General features: G+C 53.0%; 6 protein-coding genes across 6 annotated transcripts; 1 reads left to right on the top strand and 5 right to left on the bottom strand.

The window, feature by feature from the left end:
• Window positions 1-553: 553 nt before the first annotated feature.
• Window positions 554-3328, bottom strand: J4E86_006119 (uncharacterized protein; the record flags this gene model as incomplete). The annotated part of the gene is made up of 1 exon (XM_051446650.1): window positions 554-3328. The coding sequence occupies one exon, from the start codon at window positions 3326-3328 to the stop codon at window positions 554-556; it is 2775 nt and encodes a 924-aa protein (XP_051302225.1).
• A 2121-nt stretch (window positions 3329-5449) lies between these two features.
• Window positions 5450-6833, top strand: J4E86_006120 (uncharacterized protein; the record flags this gene model as incomplete). Its single annotated transcript, XM_051446651.1, has 3 exons — window positions 5450-5467; window positions 5517-6391; window positions 6440-6833. 3 exons carry the CDS (start codon window positions 5450-5452, stop codon window positions 6831-6833), a joined length of 1287 nt encoding a protein of 428 aa, XP_051302226.1.
• A 2605-nt stretch (window positions 6834-9438) lies between these two features.
• J4E86_006121 (uncharacterized protein) lies at window positions 9439-10267 on the bottom strand (the record flags this gene model as incomplete). The annotated part of the gene is made up of 2 exons (XM_051446652.1): window positions 9439-10195; window positions 10242-10267. The coding sequence occupies 2 exons, from the start codon at window positions 10265-10267 to the stop codon at window positions 9439-9441; spliced, it is 783 nt and encodes a 260-aa protein (XP_051302227.1).
• Window positions 10268-10961: 694 nt separating this feature from the next.
• Window positions 10962-11961, bottom strand: J4E86_006122 (uncharacterized protein; the record flags this gene model as incomplete). The annotated part of the gene is made up of 2 exons (XM_051446653.1): window positions 10962-11838; window positions 11894-11961. 2 exons carry the CDS (start codon window positions 11959-11961, stop codon window positions 10962-10964), a joined length of 945 nt encoding a protein of 314 aa, XP_051302228.1.
• A 3165-nt stretch (window positions 11962-15126) lies between these two features.
• J4E86_006123 (uncharacterized protein) lies at window positions 15127-16866 on the bottom strand (the record flags this gene model as incomplete). The annotated part of the gene is made up of 3 exons (XM_051446654.1): window positions 15127-16132; window positions 16184-16527; window positions 16582-16866. 3 exons carry the CDS (start codon window positions 16864-16866, stop codon window positions 15127-15129), a joined length of 1635 nt encoding a protein of 544 aa, XP_051302229.1.
• A 1269-nt stretch (window positions 16867-18135) lies between these two features.
• On the bottom strand, window positions 18136-20228 carry J4E86_006124 (uncharacterized protein; the record flags this gene model as incomplete). Its single annotated transcript, XM_051446655.1, has 5 exons — window positions 18136-18858; window positions 18917-19199; window positions 19252-19456; window positions 19508-19638; window positions 19918-20228. 5 exons carry the CDS (start codon window positions 20226-20228, stop codon window positions 18136-18138), a joined length of 1653 nt encoding a protein of 550 aa, XP_051302230.1.
• Between the last annotated feature and the right edge of the window lie 675 nt (window positions 20229-20903).

A 20903-nucleotide genomic window follows, 5' to 3' on the forward strand; every position in this document is an offset into this window, starting at 1 on the left:
GCACGTTACTGGATGCCAATAGCCCTAGAAATGCAAGCATGCGGGGTAGCTATGCGCCTCGGCACCCCAACATTCACGCTGTATTGCGGCATGATAGGGCTCGAATCTGAAGACATGTTGTGCAGAGGTGTGCGTTGATATCAGACGAGTAATGGCCATATTCTGCTACGCAGAGACCAAAGCGGTGGAGCGTCAGCGATGCCGATCTGAGGCACGGGTGCCAAGCAGCGCTATTCAATATATGGTTGTGCACGCTGGTGACATCATCATACCCGGGAAGAGCGGCACTGTTTGGGAGGCCCAGCCCAAGGATAGTAATACATTATACGAGAATCGTGTATCTAATCTTATTCGTAGCTTCGCAGAAGCTGCATCTATATATGTAAAAATAGCAACACCAACTCCTGCAAATGCTAGACTCGCTTGCTTGTAAAACACGACAACAAAAGAAATGCGTTTTGATGCGCTGAGGGAACTGCGGCGGATAACATGTTGAAAGGAGAAAGGTGATGAGCGATGGGTGCGAGAAAGCCGGTGGTAGGTGCAGCCTCCCCTAGAAGCTGAACAGCCCCGACCTTCTCTTGCCCAGTGGGTAAACGATAAGCGCAGCAAGGAACAAGCCTACTGTGATACCAATAGCGATCTGAATGACGGAGAAACCAACGTCCAGAGCGATGGAGTTGATGCTTGTGCTGCCGCCAACGTCGGCGCTGCTGATTGTCGTAGCGTTGCCAGTCTGGTTGCGCACGATTTGGTCGGCTGAGGTCAGACCCGATACGAGAGAGCCTTGGACACTGAGTCCAGATGGGACTTGGACGAAGATAGCTGGCAACATGGCGGCTGCGGCAAGACCGTAGCCAATCTTGCGAGTGTGAGGTGTGAAGTCGCTGACTGAGCTAGCTCGTGATGTGTGGCCACTGCTGGTGTGGGTTGGGTCATAAGCTGATCGCTCGACCTTTTGCGTACGGAGCGTGAGCGGTCCGTGGTTTTTCTTCTGCCACATCTTTCGCACCTTCACGAAGTGGGGGCGCAGCTTGTTCTCCCAGGTGTCATGACCCCAGTTCTCGATGTGACGACCGAAGCGAGCATGGGCGTTGGCGGCGATACCGATAGCCAGTGCTCCGAGCGTGTTGCTGACCTGCGCGTTGCTCTTGAAGTACTTTGAGCTATGGAAGTTGACAACCCAGCCGATGAAAGCGATGACAGTCATGGAGGGCATCTGCTTGTACTTGGCTTGGTTGACGATCTGCAAGCAGATGGCGAATGCAGGGACGAAGAGATAGTAGAAGTTGGTTGACATGGGTTCATGGCATGTTGTGCGCGAGGTGGCGTTGTGATCCATCATGCCATACAGGACAGTGCCGATGGTGATACCGAAACCAAGGAAGAGGGAGTAGATGATAGCGTAGACCATGCGCACAGATCCAGCGACAATGTGCTTGCTTTGGAGCTCCAGCGATGCACAAAGCACCATGAAACCGGGTAGGATGAGGGCAATACTAGACTGAGCCATGGCACTGAAGCAGAAGATCTCTTTCCCGTCATGTCGAATCGATCCAAGGGCGCGCGCCGCGAAGCTGGTGATGACCGATGCTCCAATCTCGAAAACGTTGCTGATAAGATCGTTTCCGGGTGCGACGACGAGTTGAAGCCATCCGATGAGGCAACCCAAGAGGAAGCAGAAGGGTAGGTCGACGAATCGAGCCTGGAACGCGAAAGGCCCTACAGTTGCGGATGCCAAACCGTACATCGGCACGCGAAGCCATTTGTTGAACTTAGCTTTGCGCCCCATGATAGCGTCAAGTCGAGGTGTGGCTTCTTCGACACCAATCCTGTCGTGTACCACGTCCTTGTAGATCTCATGAACATCGTGCAGTTTACCGAGATCGACACCCTGACTAGTTCGAACGAGCTTGACCTCACTGGTGTGAACTGAGGAGTCATCGAACGCGACGATCATGCAACCTGGCATGTACAGGAACTGTGCTTCGATCTCCAAGACACGAGCCGACATGTTCAGGTACTCCTCCAGTCGATGAGTGGGGGCTCCGTACATCATGAGCGCTTTGCACAGCTTGCGGAGATAGTTCTGACGCGCGAGTGTACCAGCGAGATGAATCTTGATCTTGATCTCCTCTTCCTTCCTCTTGTTCTTCTTGAATGGGAGTATGGACTCGTCTGACTTGGATCGCTTGCCCATGCCAGGGCGCGCCGCGGTCTTCTTGTATTGCTGATCATACTCCTGACCTAGTTCTTGTTGTGCAGGCGCCGCAAAGCTGTGCGCCGACGATCCGACCAAGTGCGAGATGGAAGTTGCGGACTGGTTGTTGGAGTGACTCCTGAACCAGGGACGTCCTCCGCGCGGGGTGGAATATCCGGAAGCGGGTGGTGAGGGGTTGGGTGAGTTCGCAGCAGTCGAAGCTCCGCTGAATGTACTGGTGCTGAGGGTTCGGTGATGGATGGGTTTGCGTGATGACGAAGATGACGAAGGTGGTGCCGCGTTACTAGACATCTTCATTAGGGTACCCAATACTCCTGTCCGGTACTTGGTAGGACGAACGACGTGTTCGTCCTCAACCTCCATAGCATCCGGTGTCACCTGGCCTGACCGTAATGTGGCCTCGGTATGGTAAAGATCCTCGGCGCTCAATGCGGGCTGTCCATTGGCGGCGCGTATGGTGTGCTGACGAAGGAGCATGGATGCGCGCTTCATGAACTGCGGGTCTTCATCATCGTCGTCAGTCGTTTCGCCGACGGATTCGTACTGCTTTGACAGGTTCTGGAGTTCAACTGGTGGAGAAGCCAGCTCCTTGGAGTTTCGCCGGGATACTGGAGCAGAGTAAGTGCCCACCGACTTCGACAATCTTGCCGCACGTCGTTGAGCAGCGAGTCCAGATCTCTCCTTGAGCTCTTGGTGCACTGAAGGCGTCGCTGCCGCATTCTGGTCGTCGAATGGATTTGGTTGGTCGTTGAGGTAGAACTCCGGGGGCGGAGTCCGAGGGCCTGGCTTCCGAATGGCTGGTCGGGGTTTCTGTACATCCTTTGGAGCAGTGATAGGTTCCTGGATAACCTCTTCTGGTAAATGTTCGTTCCCAAGAGCTAAGCGTAACGAGGCACGGATCTTCTGGAGATCATCATGTGATACATCATTCCGCACGAGAGGGGTGTTTTGCCCGGCAGAGCCAGTGTCCTCAGGTGACTGTGTTGCTCGTACAGCGGGGTGTTCTGCTTGCCAACCAACACGTTTCCTGCCGGGAGTGGTAGACATCTGGTCCTCGAGTTCGAAAGTGGCCTGACGAGAGGGACCGGCGTCTTGAGAGGGATTCATGATGATATTGTGTTGTTTGGGCACTATCGTGGGCTAGTTGGGCGCTTCAGGAGTAGCCAGTGCGCTCGCAATAATGACCAATGCGCCGGATTCCGCGACTCGGTGCAAACAACGTTCGCGTGGTGAGTGCTGACTGTGCGCTAATCAGGCGGCGGTACTCAATAGGCGAGTTGATATCCGGTCCCGTTCATGCGCCTGCAGGTGGATCTATCGAGTATCGTGAGTTCCAAGGTACAAACAGGGTATGACTGGTTGTTGTGGCCTGTGTGTGGATGATGCCTAGAAATCGAATAATAATATCGTAATGACAGGAAATCAGGTACGAATGAAGTGTTGCTTTGAGTCAAAAGCTGGGATCGCGATGGAAGGCGAGTACTCCTAATGTTGCGTGGGATTGATAAGAGCCTCTAGTGCAATGGTGTGTGTCGCGTAGTCCCGAACGGGTCTGTAAGGGTTCTCAAACTCTGTAGTGGCGTGCCGACCCAATTTTCCTAGTCGAAACACAGCGGCCAGAAGGTTCGGTGTCGGGTTCGTCAGCTCGACAGCGTGAGGGTGGAGCGGAAAGTGCAGGGGACGTGGAACGTCGGGAGCGCCAAAATCGCGACAGGCACCAGAAGTCGTAGCCCAAACTTCCAGAACCTTGATCGCTGCAGCGGTTGTGGCTGCACCGGCGTTAAATATATTTTAGGGAACCCGCGAAGGCCGATGCAAAAGAGCCGCAAGCGTGCCGAAGATATCAGAGTATAAAGACGCCTGCATTCGCCGGACGCGCAGAGTTTTTAGGGAGCCGTCAGGAGTCGGCGTACGACGACTTTGAAGCAACATGTTAGCAGCAGGATTGCACAATGTTTGATGAAGCTCTTGGACTGACGACAGTGGACAAAGCGCGGACACCGCTACAGCCAAGATTTGCAGTCACCCATACCCAGGACGGATGTCGGCGCAGCAAGAAAAGTGGACATCGTGGTGCCAAAGCTTGGGACATTCTGGTTGAGGGAAACCGAGATAAGGAGACAGTGGGTATAACTGGGTCGTCCAAGCCTCTCAGCGCGCGTCGGCCCAATCGTCGCAAACCTAGGGGCATCGTGGGAATGAGCTTGGAGTGCTATGATAGCATGGGTGGAGCAATGGCTCCTAGGCGATGATCGAGAATTAACCAGCGCCTAGGTTCATCACACGGTTGAGTCATGGCAGCGGAGGCGCACTGAAAAGGAATGCGTTGAACACGATAGCCATGGATAGATTACCTAGGTCGTCGCATGGTGTTGGATTTGGGTGTGGTCGCGTTGGTGGCGAACGAGAGCAAACTTGCGGCTCAAATTCTCTGAAAGGCCGGTAAAGCTTATTTCGCGAGCCCGGGAGTCCCTGCGCATCTCACGGTCCCAACAACAATGCGCCGCGAGAGAAGTCGGAGCGCATGTTTCGGTGTCGCTCGCATCGTCACATGCTAGGGTGTTTGCGTGTGACGGACACGACGATACGCCATGATCATGACGTCGCGCGCGGGTGGTGCGTTCTAATTCTGTTAGGATCTCACCACCTGCCACCACTACGACTTATCTCCACTCTCCACAAGGTTCGCGACCTCCAGGTGTCGATAGCGTGGGCCACGTCTTCCCAACACTTCTTATGTGTATCGCAATGTCTTCGTCACCATCTTCGTAAGACGCACTCGCTATAGCAACGGTTGCTTGCCTGCTGTCGGGCTCAGGCGCGCGCCAGAGTTATGATCATCAGGGGAGACGCGTGCTCTTCCTTACGTCATACTTAGGCACCTCACGATCCACCAGCCCTGCAGGAAGCATTGTTGCGGCTCCAAGACCCTTTGCTCCACTATCACGGCTATCATTACTCAGCGCATCACGTGCACGAGTGCCGGTCCGGGCGGTCCCACGATGTCCCGGTGCCGATTACCTACCATGGATGTGGGGCTGTCGACTCGTTCCCCGCACCTGCCAGCTGCAGCTCAGCCGACACTCTGCGAGTTGGCATGGAGAAGTTTGGAGGCGGGGATGTGACAGCCCCACCATAATGGACATGTCATCTGAGTTTCTTAAAGGATGACATGTGGTTGAGATATACTTCTTCATCATCTGTATGCGGTAGACCAAATCTGTCACAATGCCGAAGATTAATCACGTATGTTCCTCCGTGATGGCTTGCATGTGTATGTCGCTAACACCGATAGGTCGTCATCGTAGGAGCTGGCCCCTCCGGTCTCTTGCTTGGAATTCTTCTAGCGAAGAACCTCAGCATCAAAGTCACCATCCTCGATGCGGATACCAAGATCAACGACAACCCGCGGGCTGCTCACTATGCGCCTTCAGCGGTCTACGACTTCCATCGCGCAGGCATCATAGACGATGTACGTGCCGTCGGGCTGCACCCTAAAGGTGTATGCTGGCGCTTGCAGGATGGGACCTTTCTAGGTGGCATGGGCCGCGATCCAGAAGACTCAAAATACGCAATGGTTGTGCTACCGCTCGATCAATTAGGCCCCCTACTTGTGAAGCATTTTGAAAGTTACCCGAACACCGAGATCAAGTGGGGCCACAAATTGACCGGTGTAGAGCAAGACGACAACAGCGCGACCGCGATTGTCGAGACAAGGGATGGCGAGAAGAAGAAGATTACAGGCGATTATTTAGTTGGTGCTGATGGCGCATCAAGTGGTGTGCGCACAGCGTTGTTCGGGAAGGAATATCCAGGGGAGACGCTCAAGGCGCAGATTGTCGCTACCAATGTCTACCTACCCTTCGACGAGAAATTCGACTGGTGGGATTCAAACTTCATCGTCCACCCCACGGATTGGTACATGGCCGCAAAGATCACCAACGACGGCCTCTGGCGAGTGACATACGGCGACTCGGAAGGCCTCTCAAAAGAAGAGCTCGTAAAACGCCAACCCCTCCGCTACGAGCAAATCCTACCCGGTCACCCCAAGCCCCATGAGTACAAGCTCAAGAGTATGAGCCCCTATAAGCTCCAACAAAGATGCGCGCCCAGCTTCCGCGTAGGCCGAATTGTACTAGTCGCCGACGCAGCGCATCTGTGCAATCCATTGTATGTATACCAGTTTATGAGGAGCGGACTCTACTAACATAACGTCAGCGGCGGCATGGGCCTCACAGGCGGATTCGCCGACGTCGGCTCCCTCTACGACTGCTTCACCGGCATCCACCTCGACGAACTCGACGACTCCATCCTCGACAAATACTCCGAAATCCGCATCAAGATCTGGCGCGAAATGATCGACCCCATGTCGCGCGAAAACTTCCACCGTCTTTGGGACCCCGAGCACGAGGAGAAGAGGAAGGAGTTCTTCAAGATGTGTGAGAGGGCGAGTGATGATCCGGTGTGGGGGAAGAGCGTTGCAGAGACTATACATCAGGTTCGACATGATTTCACGCAGTACTTTAAGAGTAAGCAGAAGGGGAGTGGGAAGGCTATGGGAGAGCTGGCGGCGGCGAATGGGGTTTTGGCGGAGAATAGCGCGGCGGCGTAGTCGTGGGAGGAACGAGACGTTTTCGGGATATAGACTTTAGTAGGCATGATGCGGAATACCGTGCATTCAAGATATTGCAAGTATCATTACGAAACAGCACATATGGAAAGCTAATTAAGGCTTCTATAGCAAGTGATCAAACTAGAGGTAATTCAAGAAGACGTGAATATTGAACGGCTGTCGCCGCCATACGCTGGATCCACGCAAGAACCCCACCGCAGCCTACAAGCCCTCCTCAAACACCCTCCGTGACCCCGCTATACCCTCCACACAGGTGCAACCCGCGTCTTTCCGACCAGACTCGGCACACTTCCCACAAGCCGCCCTCCACTGCGCCTCCACAACATCTTCCGGAAACTCCTGCACGATCGAGAAACGTACGTTAGGCGCAAACGGCACAGGCCTCTTATAACACGGCAACGTGTCCATGGAGGGCCCCCTCCTTCCAGGATTTTCAGGAAAAGCTTCATGGCGCAGCAGACTCCAGCTGATGGTTTCCTTGAGGTAGTGTTCCGGATTGATACCGTCCATGTTGAAGCGGAAAAAAATTGAGATGTTGTCGTGGAAAGAGAACTTCCAGGTATACCAGTCGAGGATATCGCGAACTCGGATAAAATCCGAGCTTCTGACTCTGTGAGAAGACACGTGAACAGTCATTTTGCGCAGGCGATTCCGGTTGATGTGACTGCACTGAGTGTAGAAGTCCTTGAAGATTCTCTCATACAATTTATCGAGCCAGCGACTATTTCCTTGCGGTATAAGAGAGAAGGAAATATCGTTCAAGCTCAGCAAGAGCCCCCGAGTCTCCGCACGAGTCTGATGGCAGACTAAGCGAAGAGGGTTGCAATCACCGGGTTTGAAGATAGCGCGGTGATAGTCCTCGGCTGGTCGCTCACTGTACTGGAAAGGCTGGAGACTCGGCGACCATCGGAAATGCCCGGGGCCATGCCGGGTGGGTGCTGAAGTCGCGACAAGGTCATCTTCGCATGTCAAGGCGTATGTATGGATCATGTCTCGTATTTCTCGAGGAAGGTTCAGATAGTGGCATACGCCACTGGGGTCTGCGGCATCGGCTGGGTGGCTTCGGAATCGCAGAGGCTGCTTGTGTCTTGAAGTCATAGTTGTGGTGTGCGTTCGTTAGGTGGGTAGTTGAGACTGGTGGAGCAGTCTTGTGTGGTTGTAGAAATACAGCGGTGAAGCAGAGGCCTATTTGTACGCTCGGTGGCCAAGCTACAAGTTTCACGCACCGAGATCATGATCTTTGACGGTTTGGCGGTCATTCACAGTAGCGGTGATTTTGGAAGTGGCGACAGTCAAGGCTCCTACGCTTCTTGGTCGACCGATTACTCCTCTCGAGAGATAAGAACCCTTCTCAACCCTTCGGTCTTACCAGCGCGCATTCCCAATCTCCGACTCTTGATCATCACCATGGGCGGTTACATCTCCTCAGTGTCATGGCCAACGAGGATCCACCCCTCGCCCTCACCAACGGGCCCCTCACAGCTTCTTGATCTACCATTGGAGCTGCGCACCATGATATATGAATACGCTCTCTACTACGAAGATGGGCTGTCAATTGTACCTTTCACAGGACTTTTCACAAGCTCCATCACACTCCGCCCAAGAAACGCCGCTGATGGCCCCATCGCAAACCCCCTCAAACTCATTTGTCACCAAGTCCGTGCAGAGACGCAGAAGCTCCCTTTAAAACCCAATGTAGTCCATGTCGAGGATATGGCCCAGCGGCTGATGTACAACGGAATTATGTGGCGCTTCGTCAGGGGTATGGACTCTGATGTGTATCGCCATGGACCCATTCGAAGACTGTTCGTTCGGGTTCCATACGACCGGAAGTTGGACCGTATGTTGACGGTAATGATTTACTGGCCGGGCCGAAACAGGTTTCAGCTTTCCCTGAATGCATGGGTGGCGTATAGCAGAAGCCATCCGTTGTGTGAGATTCAGTGGGCGTTCGATCTGCGGTCATGTGAGGCGTACCGGCCAGGGTTGGTGTTGATGTGGATGGCAGCCCTGGAGATCGTCATTACTGGCGAATCCCTTATCACACTATCTGAGAGAGAGAAAGCGTTTTGGATACCGGGTACGCAAAATCTTTTAGAAGGTTGTTTAGACGAACACACCGGTGCAGTCGCGTTACCGACCAACCTTCGAATACTTATCAATGCGCCGTTTGCCGAGGACATGGTCTTCGCGAGATTACGGCAACAAGGGGAAACAAGTTCATTGACTGATCTCCAAGTTCAGGAAATGGTGGAACAAGTCAAAATAGTCCATGAACAGGGAATTCGGGGACGCGAAACAACAGCGATGCGCGAAGCAAAAGACTGACGACTATTCCGTGGGGAACTCCAGTAGCGCGATGAATGTTCTGGTAGGAGGGGACATAGTTGCAAAGGGCCTGGAGCAGATAGTCAACAGGTGCAGATAAGAAGGGCGCGGCGCTCGAAAAGAATTACCGTTAACATAAGCGCCATATCATTAGCTCGACCATTCCTTGTCTGCTCTAATTAAGATTGATAGTCGTGGTACTCTTAATGCCATTAGAGCTGCGACGGCGTAGAGATATTCGCGTTACTCATACACTTCATGCGTACAACCGCCCCGGGATAGGCATCTCAACCGGGAAGCTCGTAAAACAGCAATGGCCGATCGGCCCCTCCCCACCCTCGCCTACTTTCCCATGTGTAACAGCACCCCATTGTACCAGTAAAAGACTGGCGTTCACATCTTCTGGCGGCGCATGACAGGCCGCGCTAATAGCAGCAGAACAGCTACTAGCCAGAGGTATACCAGCTGGATACCAGAACCTGCTGATGACGAGACCGCCAGCTGCGATGGTGAAACCAACGACCGTGGTCAGGATGATAGCGACGGGTGAATAGCCACATGTTGAGACTTCGCTAGCGGCTTTGCGCGTGTGCATGTCTGTGATGGAGATTTGTACTTTGAATATGCTTTGTGACGCGAGCCAGTGGAAGAGACCTGACATGATGGTCATGGGAATAGCGTAGCGGAAGGGTACGTTGAGCCAGTACGAGTCGCGTTGGAAGCCAGTGGGCGATGTGATGCGGAGTGATTTCCGTGTTTTGACGTAGCTTGCCCACTCCGCTGCGACGAACATGTTTGTGTAGAGAGCATTTAGCGCGATATACAAGTATGAGAGGACTAGTTGAGGTGTATTCGCCAAGAGCACGCCCGGAATTAGTGATGTGCTGAAGTCCAGGAGATTGTTGCCGTTGACTGTCGCAAACCCTGTCTTCCACAGTTTTACAGGGTCTTTGGGCATGCCTTCCAACGAAAGTGCTATGGAGAGTCCACCGAGCCCAGCAATAATGGTGTATCTGTAAAGGTAAGTAGATGACCGCGAACGGCTTGCACACGACTTACGCAGAGTACGTCTGCCACCAACGCATGGTGCTCGGAGCTCTAGCCCACCTCGTTCTTCTCATTTTGAATCTCGCGGGCTCAGTGTCGAGTGCCACTTTCGGAATGCTAGCGTATTCGTTCCAGTTCCATCGGACACCGACGTCTCGTTTGGTGTGCAGGCAACGACCGTAGGTTTCGGGATCCGGATCTTCAAGAAATGCCGCGATCGCATCTCCTATGGTTACAAGCGCGCCATGATCCCAGTACAGAAAAAGCAACAGTATCATACAAATCGCTTTGACAAGGTTGGCCAAAATAACTGCTGTGGCGATGGTAAAGCTGAATTACAGCTTACAAAACTCTTCGACTTGTTCGATAGTGCAGTATGCCACGGGTACTTCGAATGGCTGCCACGCTGATCGATTGCTTGGGATTGCGGTCCCATCGCCAGGATCGCCTGTGTCAACTCTAGTCAATACACCATCTTCGTAGGTGGCGAATACGGAGCTCACTTACACTTCTCTGGACGATGAGGAAGGCAGCGCCACCCGTTGGACGGATACATAGATGGCGTACTTATGAACGGGAGATGTCGGTTTGGATCTTCGATAACATATGTATCGTTTCTGAGGTCCTCTTTCATCGTCTCTGGTGTTCTAAGCACCCATTCGAAAGAGCCGCTCCGATAACGTCGACCAACCCAGACAGTAGCGTCCCGGAAAACCGTTGGGCTTGCTTGGATCAAGTATAAATTCCCAACTGCTGATACATACTGCGTACCGTATGCTTTGAGACATCTGATGTGGTAACATTCCTGTATTTGGGCATCGTGCTGCCATTCCTTAACGCGACCGCATCAGAGGGGTCAAATCTATATTGGTCCCTAATCGTTGAGGAGATCGCCTCTGTTGCATTCATGCTGACGTTCAGGAAGCCGGAAGTGTCGTAAACGTCTTGCGTAGACGTTACCCAGTCAAGCGTCGTCGGTATAACAGCATACTCATTTGCCTGTACATTTGTGAAGACAACAGAGTTGAATAACAAATGTAGCGGTACAGACGAGAGAAACAGCAAAATCCACAATACGGAGCGATCCCATCCAACATGCCATAGGTTGCGGAGGTTAGGAACGCCGATGTGCAGCCAGTTTCGCCGTGAGTGCGCACGCCCCAGCTCTTCTCGATTTGGTGCGGCGAGGATCTGTTGGCAGTAGTTCGAGCTGCACAACAATAAGGTACTGAGTATATTCACGACCAGGTGGACGTAGACATTCACTTCTCTAACAGTAGAGCAGCTGCCTTGGAATAATGTCCCAACGCCATTCGCATGCTCGTAATCGGGGTTCTTCCAGACCCACATTGTGACGGCGAGGTTCATGCTGAACACCAATATGGCGCAGGTAGCCGATGCGAGCGCACCCATGCGCCATCCTGTAAAGAAGCGCTTCTTTGTAGGGACGAGATAGCCAGGCTCCGGCGTTCCTGCCAGCAGGAGAAAGTCGTCATCGTGGTCTGCTTTGTCGTTGACCAGCTTGTAGGTAGGAGGCTTCGAGTTCGATGTGTTTGACTCGCCTTCGGTTGTAGAGTTCGCGTACTGCTGGGTATTCGTGGATGAGGCCCTATTGCCATCTTGTTAGCTTGTACTACTCGTTTTCAGACAAGGTAGACTCGTACCTTAGGGACTTTCCTGCCCTACGTGCATCTCCGGTCGGGTCTTCTTGACCTTGCAGCTGCTTGTGCATGCTGTCTAAGCGCCGTACGACCGTCACGTGTGGCCCCAGAGGCGAGGGGTGCCAGAAAGCATGGGGAGTGCGACACCTTGTTGCGGGCTGACACAGCCTCACTACATGTTGATTCTCCTCAACGGTGACGTTCCAAGGCTTGAGCTGGCGTTTGAATACCATTGTTGGTGGCGCGAGCTGCATATGCATGTAGCGTTGTGAACTTGGCGTCACAATACATGACTATATCTGCAGGTGGCTGAAGGCCTTTGAGACGCGTTTGACGCGTGGTCGGGGACACGATTGCGCGAACGTTACGCGTGAGTAACCTCTCATGTCGAGGGCGTTGAAATCGACTTGCGTGTACGGCATATATTCTGTCGGAGTGGTCCTCTTTCGATCGAGTGCGCATGCATGGCGACTTCGATTTGTGATAGTGATGGTGGCTGAAGGACGTCAGCACGAAGCGTGCAGCGAGAGTGCGGCGTAGCTTTGACACATGTGACGTCATGCCCAGACGGGCTCGCGCACCATGCTAAGAACGGCTACGCACTCCGTCGCTATCGCGAAGAAACTCCCGAAAGTTATTAATAGCTAAACGCCTAGGCAAGAGGGCAGCGATATAAGAGGAGCAGATGTAAAGCCTATGTGGCGTGTGTGGGAAGCAGCTGGCTGGAAGGCAGTAAGCCACATGGCTCAGCATGGGCGCCTGGGCGTTGGCCCCGAACCTTCACTTCGTTCGCTCAGCCTGGTTGTCAGCATGGCCATACTCACAAAGCTGAACACTTATTACAGCATCACATGGAGCCATACGTCTACAAGAGCTTCGCTAGCGGTACCGGCTCGCCTACAGAGATACGAGTGCTCCACCTCCTACCAGGCACCAAGGAAGACGATATACTCTGCAGTCTACGTCACATAGCGATCAACCAGAGTGTTTCATACGAAGCACTCTCATATACATGGGGTTTGCCAGATCGATGCTATCGGGTGGAGTGCGACGGCTCCTTTCTTCGCGTTACCAGCAACCTCCGGGAAGCCCTCCGAGTCATGCGCTATCCAGATAAGAAACGCATACTTTGGATTGACCAGCTTTGTATCAACCAAGAAGATATCCAAGAGCGCAACAGTCAGGTGACGATCATGCACCTTGTGTACAAGCATGCGACAAGGACGGTTGTCTTTCTAGGCTCAGCGGAGGGACCAGAGCAGCCCGCGACAGCTTTGAGTACTTGGAAGCTCTTTTGTGAACTACTGAAAGCTTCCGATTCCAATGTCAGCGATACCATGAGAGAATTCCAGGTCCTATTCGCTCATCCATGGTTTCGAAGAGTTTGGATCTTGCAAGAGATCAATATGTCCAACACGTCAAAGATCATTGTGTACTACAAGGGGAACCATATGTCATGGGACAAGCTGTCCTGGACTGTCAGCTGGTTTGGTGCTTACTCTCCCGGGCAGAAGTTCAGCTTCTTCCAGTTGCCCCTTTCCGTTCGCCAACATGAATTGATTGTAACAACTTGGACAGCTATGGACGTCTCAGGCATCTCGTCTGTTTCATGTCTGGATCGGTATGGGGGATATGGGATGCTGGCAAGTATCTACAAGTGGTTGTGCACTCTTTTCTTCTTGTGGTTGGAGCCACGGCTAACCGAGGTTCTTCAAGACAGCCGCTTCTGTCTGGCTACTGATCCTCGTGACAAAGTGTTCTCATTACTGAACTTGCTGGATACAAGTACTGCGCAAGCTGAATTCGCGTGGCTGTTAGACGTCGACTATACACTGCCTGCAGACGAAGTCTACTTAAGAGCAGCGCGCTACAGCATCGAGACCGAACGTTCCTTGGAAATCCTTTGCTACAAAGACGCAACGCCAAACATACTCGGTCTGCCTTCTTGGGTACCTGACTGGACTGCTCAAAGACTTTTTCCCATACAGCGTATATCGAATCCTATACACTACAGATCCCAGTTTCACGATAACATATGGCCTGACAAATCGTGGATGCCGCCACTTCGAAGAACTAGTAATCAGTGTCCAGTAGCGTCGTTCAGTGCAGATGGAAGAACGATCACACTGCAAGGGTACAAGCTAGACACGATTGAAACGATCAGCTCCGTCTGGGATGCCACACTACACTTGCCTGATACCACCCGCTTCGAGGAGTGGGCTGATCTATACACTGGCGGATCGGCTTCAGAGATCACTGCTTTACCATTTCGTCATGAACAATGGCCCAGAGGTGTACGCGTAGATCCACATACGATCGGCGATTTCTGGATACGAGTCGGACGTCACCCGCGATTGAAATCGACAGACGTTCTTATGCCATTCTCAACGAATCATCGCGCGCAAGAGAGATGGCAACGTAGCCCGTACCATCGTCAACGCCGAAGTCGGTCATTCCTCTTCTCTAGACAGGGAAATATGGCATTGCTATGGTTCAATGACTGGCTCGCAACAACACTTCCATACGCATCGATTGGTAGATGCATCGCAGTCACGCAGACCGGATACTTCTTACTTGTACCACCGGACACAGAGCAGGGCGATGCGGTGTACTTTCTTGAAGGTGGCGGAAGTGTTGGATACGTGCTTAGATCGAAAGATAGTGGGCCTGATCTTGAGTTCATCGGAGCTGCGTACGTGCATGGCTTTTACGGTATCCAGCATTGTTGGCAGGGTATGGAACAAGAGACTGTGGTGCTGAAGTGACAAGTCTGATAATACGCTTCATGCCATCATACGACTGGCGAACCGACATTCAGACTCAAAGTAGGACTGTTATCACTGACATCTTCATTGGGCCAACTGCTGCCAAACGATGCATTGTCACGTGGATCTTGGCATGGGGTTTCCTGGACGTGATGCAGGTTCATAAGAGAGAAAGATCAGATCTCGGATTTCCTAAGTAAATTAAAGCAGCACAGCATTTCTGCAGATCCATGTGAATATTCCGAGCATACAAAACTGGCACGCTGGCGGTCGTTAAGCTCATACGTCACGTGAACAGGTCAAACTATCTTATGTCTGTGACTCCGTATCGATGAATATACTGATAGACTCCGGAAAAGAGACCCTTCCACAGTCGTTCCGTTAAAGCCTATCTACTCAAAGCAAGCCATTAAGGAACCACATTATTATGCGTAATTTCATTCATCCATTCACATGGCAACCACGACCTATCTAAACCACGTTCCTCTTAACCCTACTAACAGCACTAGCACTGGGCGTACTAGTCGGCGGCAACGGAACAAACTCCTCCGTATGCGTACTCTCCGCCGTCCCATTCGTACTATAATCATCCGTAACAACCTGACTTCCATCCGCAATAACAACATGATCCAACACGCGCTTAAAATGCTCAAGACTAGCCACAGGCTGGTAATATGGTACCTCATGCCCCGCCTCATAGATCCTTGTAAAAGAGAAGTTACCATACTCGCGCACCTCACCATACTCAACGCCATCAACAAGGAAAGGCGTGTAGCCCGCAGCGCGGAAAGCTTCGGAGTCTGTGTAGTTGACAGCGAGGGAGACGGCTTCGCCGCCGAACCAGTTGCAGATGTAATCTGCGTCGCCGTAGAGGAGGGCGACGCGCACGCCGTAGCTGAGGATCTCCTCGAGGTCTTCGAGGAAGTTGGGGAAGACGAAGTCGCCCGTGGTGGAGAAGCCGTAGGAGACGTTGGGCGCGTTGGTGCTCGTGTAGTTGATGTTTACGCCGATGGCTTCTTGGGTGGAGGCCATGTTGAGGAAGTCCTCGAAGTAGTCCGGGGGTGTGGGGTCGTCGTAGGGGTGGCGGATGTCGTAGACGCCGCGGCCGCCGAAGGCGTAGTAGGGCTCTTCGACGAGGGACCGGCAGAGGTTGGTGGCTTGCGCGCAGGTGAGGTAGCCGGCTTCGGTGGTGCGGTCGGATTGCTTGCAGTATTCGATTTGGTCGTGGCAGCCTTCGGGCATGTAGTAGGCGTTCTTCATGAAGGTGTAGACGGTGTCGTTGACGGCCTTGATGCCGTAGGTGTTGTTGACGGCAAATTCGGGGTAGTAGGGCGCCTGGATCTGCTCGTCGATTATACCGTTAATGACACCGAGAGTGTCCATCTCGACTTCGACACCGGCACATGAGCCGTTCTTGATCTTCTGGTTCTGTTGGTAGAAGTAGTTGTAGAAGCCTGGGCCGTAGTGACCTCCGTAACTGGGGACATTGTCAGCATTGCGATCATTTCTAGACTATCACATGACCTACCTCTCCGTCCAAAGGTTGAAAGTGAAGTTGGTGATATCGGGGTCGAGCTGCGGGCTCAGCTCCAAGAAAGCCTGGAGAATGTGCCATGCACCAATGGCTGCAGCATCGGTGGTGTTTGCAGTGTCTGGGTCGACGAGCGAGTAGCGGCCATCCTCATCTGTCTCGGTGGTTTCGTAGGAAAAGCCGACACCCACGGGCTGTGAAAGGTACAGCATGTTGCTGCGCTCATTCCACGAGTAAGGGTTTAGCTGTGTCTTCAAGTCCTCGGTAACGTTGCAAGGGCCATGTTCCTGGAACAGACCAATGAGAGAGTCACTTCCGGGTCCTCCGTTCAACCACAAGGTCTGACAATATGATTAGTACAAATTGTAGTAACGCTTCACGAACACAGTACTTACCAATGGCTTCTCGGACGGGTTCTCGCGAGCCTCGAAGAACCAGAAGAACATGTTCGTCGTCGGGTTGAGGCTGATGTAACCGGCATAGTCGTCGACACCCTCGGTGGTCTCGCACACACCAGCCTTGCCAGGCTGCTTGTACGTGATTTTGGCACCAGCAGCAGAAGTAATGGTCGTGACGCCGGTAGGGTCAGCGGGCACTTGACGTTCCTTGATGAACGGCGCGCGAGCATTGGCTAGCGAAGCAGCGGCCAGAACGGCGGCGAGTTGAGCGAAGCGCGCCATGGTGGGAAGCTTGTCGGGAAGAAGAGCAACCAAGACTTCAGCGAATGCTTGCCCAGCAAAGTAGTGTCTTCCACCTCTTTATATACACGGCCTTACTACGAAGCCAAGCGGCTTTGCGTGCACCGGCTCACCTAGCTACGCATGCCTCTCGCATATTTCAGCGCTGGGGTCAACGTCAGACTACATGGTCGTATGCTGCGAGCCGCGGGTTGGGGCACAGGAAAGTAGTCTAAATCAGGCAACTGCGGACATTCTGTGCAATTATTGGCCGGATAACGTGTCTCTGAAGATCCTCCGGCTGTGTGCTGGGAGCAGTGCTCAGGAAGTTCGGCTAGGAAGTACCGGCACGTCCTGGCGGGGGTAGAGCGTGATTTGCTGTTTCACCTGCGCGACCATCAATAATCCTTGTGCCGTCTTCTTGCGCTCGTTTCTTCAAGCTGCAACTTCAGCTATGATGTTTGCACGCCCACTTCATCAAGTCCTTTGCTACAATACCGCGTTGACGTTGAAGCCTCGTATCCACAAGCCCCAAAGCTTGCTGCAGCGCGCATAATGAGCTCCTTACCCAAAGAAGAAGCTCGCTATGCACAGCGGCGGAACAAGGCCCTTTGCCAAGGCTTGTCTTGCTTGTTACCGAGCGGGCAAAGCTTATCGACGTCATGATTTCGGCGTGATATTGGACGGAGGGCTGGCACTGAGTTTGATGAGCCGTTCGCTGTCGATGGCGTGTGGAGGTGGATGGAGGGGAAGAGGCCGGGAGATGCCCCGCCACATGCCGCAGCCCAGCCCTGTGCTGACTCCGACCGAGCGGTAGGCCTTAATTGTGGCTTTGGCGACTGAGGCGATTACCTGGAGCTGTAGGCTTTTTCCTGCATCAGGAAGTTAAATCGCATGGCTTGTTGCATTAGGAACCGGAGATGGCCAAGGCTTAGTTCAGATGGGTGAGTGGTGTCTGGTTGCACAGACCACTAGCAAGTGGCTGGGTGGGGACAATCGCAGTCAGCAAGTAGATCGCATACGGGCAACACGGCACGGTATCTCGGTGTCTTGTTGAATCAGGCTTCAAGCGGATGAGTATACAGGCGGGTACACGCGGCCATAACAGCAATTTTCGCGACTTCAGAGGTATTGGGTTGGAATGAGCAATGTTGTTGGTGGCATTTACTAATGCTCTAATCTCCGGACTCTGCGAGGTTTATGTGTGAAACACACACACCGAGGTTGCTCCTACCCAGTGTACGACAGCCCATCCGGGTCTTCCGGGTTGAATCACGCGTTCACTCCAGCACTCGTTACACTCCTCCGCCTCGCCTCCTCCACATCACCACCAAAGTACCTCGCAATCTCCACGTCCAATTCCCTGCCCATCAGCTTAGGCATCTCCTTCGCTTGCTTGACCGGATTGATGCCCTCATGATGCGCGCTCGCAAAGATGACATCCAACTCTTCCAAACTGCGACCCTTGGGCTCGGGGAAGAAGAAGTAGACGCTAGGAATGAGGCAGGCATTGAAGACTGCGAACATGGTGTAGGTGTTATATTGCAGATTCGCGAAAGCTGGGGGCGTGATCATGACGATGAGGAAGTTGGATATCCAGTTAGAGCACGTAGAGAGCGCATTTGCTTGGATGCGGATGCGGAGGTTAGTGATCTCGGCAGGGTAGAGCCATGTCATCCCTAGCCAACCGATCGCGAAGAACGTGTTGAAGGCGAACATGAACACCACAGCCGTGATGCCGTACTTGGGCTCTAAGACCGGAGCACCAAATTCGTTCTCGGTGGCCGTCGACGTCATGCCGCTCATGATAGCCATACTAGCCATCATGCCGAACGCACCAAAGAGCATGAGTTTGCGACGACCAGCTCGTTCGATCAATGGAATTGCGACTAGTCCGGCGAGGAAGTATTCGGTACCGTTGCAGGCGGACAGGAGACGGGACATGTCGGGGCCAAAACCGAGTGAGTTCTCGAAGACGTAGGTTGCGTAGTAGGTCTAGTGAAAGCAAGGTCAGTTTGTGGTTTACCACTGCGATATCTGAAGGCGTACGTACGATGAGATTGATACCGCTGATCTGTTGGAAGAACTGCGAGGCGACTCCCAATAACGTGCGCCGAAGGTTCTGACTGGGGCCGTTGTGCAAAAGTTCCTTCATCTTGAATGGCCCATCCCTACTTTGCGCTTCCAGCGCGTCTTTGATGTTCGTAAGCTCCGTATCGACTTCTTCCGAGTCTGCAGATGTACCGGCGAGGCGAGCAAGCAGGAGTCGGGCTTCGGTGTGGCGGCCGCGCATTACGAGCCATCTTGGCGAGTCGGGCAGGAAGCAAAGACCGATCCTGAGATCATGTTAGTGGTATTCTCTGTAGAAGCAGGAGAAGGTATACGTACATGACAAGAATAGTGAAGAAAGACTGGAAGACGATGGGGAACCTCCAGCGCACGGAGCTGTAGACCTCGCCCGATGGCAGGAAGTAGAATCCGTAAGTTACCCAGTACGAGATCATTACGCCTGCGACGATGACTGCTCCGGATGTAATGATCAAGCGTCCACGCTTCTCAGGTTTCGCGCACTCAGATTGCCAGGTTGGAATCGCTGAAAGGTTGTTAGCAAGTGAACACGCGTGCAAGTCGAGGTGATACTCACTTGCTGTGACCATGCCGTTGCCAATGCCTCCGACCACACGCCCAATGGATAGGAGGGCGTAACCGTCGACTCCACCACCACGAGTACCTCCTGCAGCCACTTGAAGAATAGTTCCAACAATCATGATGAAGCTGCCCCAAAAGCTACTGCTTTTCCTTCCCCAGACCTCACCGTAGAACAAGATGAGGACAGCGCCGAGGAAACATCCGATCTGATACACCGCGACGCATGCGGACAAGATACTGGGGCTACCCGTGCACATACTCGGATCAGGAACAGTGTTGGTCGGTGCATCGAGCCAGCAGAGATTGTTCTGACGTTCGCGAGGTGTCATAAGAGGAAAGTGGCGTTGGAAATCTAGATGGTGGAGAAGTCAGCGTATGTCTCATACAGTTCATATGTCAGAGTACTTGCCATCGAGAGTGAGGACGCCGGACAAAACTCCCTGGTCATAACCGAACATGAGAAATGCCAGACAAGAGCACCATGCTATGGCGGTGTTCAACGCTTTCCCTTGGAGGAGACCAGCGCCGGGAACGTGCCATTCTGGCAGGTTACCGAGCTTGGAGAAGATACCTAGGACGCCGGAAGGTTGTGATGCTGCCTTTTGTTGTTCGATCGCATGTTGTGATGATGAGGAAGGATTGTCATAGTTGATGTTATCAATGCGCGTGTCAGGTGAATGTTCTGAGCGCTTCTCGTCCATCTTTTCGGAACCCATTTTGAGACTGAGATGGTCGAAAGAGTCCTAGCCAACGAATAGTGCAAACATCTGCTGGTCAGCACCATTTTATACTTTTGCGCTTCCGCACACTCGGCTATCCTGCCGGTAGACAGACGCGTTTAGGTTGCAGCCAACTCCTCCGTGCGCCATCGCCTGCAACCCCAGAGTCTTAGCCATAGCATATATGGGGTAATTTGTGGCTGGTACAAAGCCCATCGGCGACGTAGTCCAAGCCTTTCTCCAGTCGGAACGACCTCTTCGGGCAACCCGTCCAGGTGCTGAGGCTTTTCCGATGCACTAAGTAGGGCCAAGAGGCCAGACAAGCAGCGGGGCGGAGCCTTGACCTTGGCGAGCATCCTCATCTCGGCGTTCGGGTCAGGAATACGGGAGTACCTGTGAACAGAGATAAGTATTGCCGCGTAGTCGGGGAGATAGAGTAAGAAAAGTTGGAGTAGGCGAGAGTGAGAAGTTGTTTGTTGTGTGGCAGACGTGCTGTTCATGTCTGCTTTGATATAACGCCAAACCATGCTGACTGTATAGTACATAGGCGTGCAAGCATGGGGCTTGCTTCATGCCTGTCGCTGGCTCCAGATGGTAGTCCTTGCTGCCGGGGCTTCCACCTGTGGTGCGCGGCTTCCCTCTATTCATCCTGACTTCCATAACTGCCCAGAT

This window comes from Alternaria arbusti, assembly GCF_024043155.1.
Source record: "Alternaria arbusti strain BMP 1465 chromosome Unknown scaffold_7, whole genome shotgun sequence".
NCBI classification, from domain to species: Eukaryota; Fungi; Ascomycota; class Dothideomycetes; order Pleosporales; family Pleosporaceae; genus Alternaria; species Alternaria arbusti.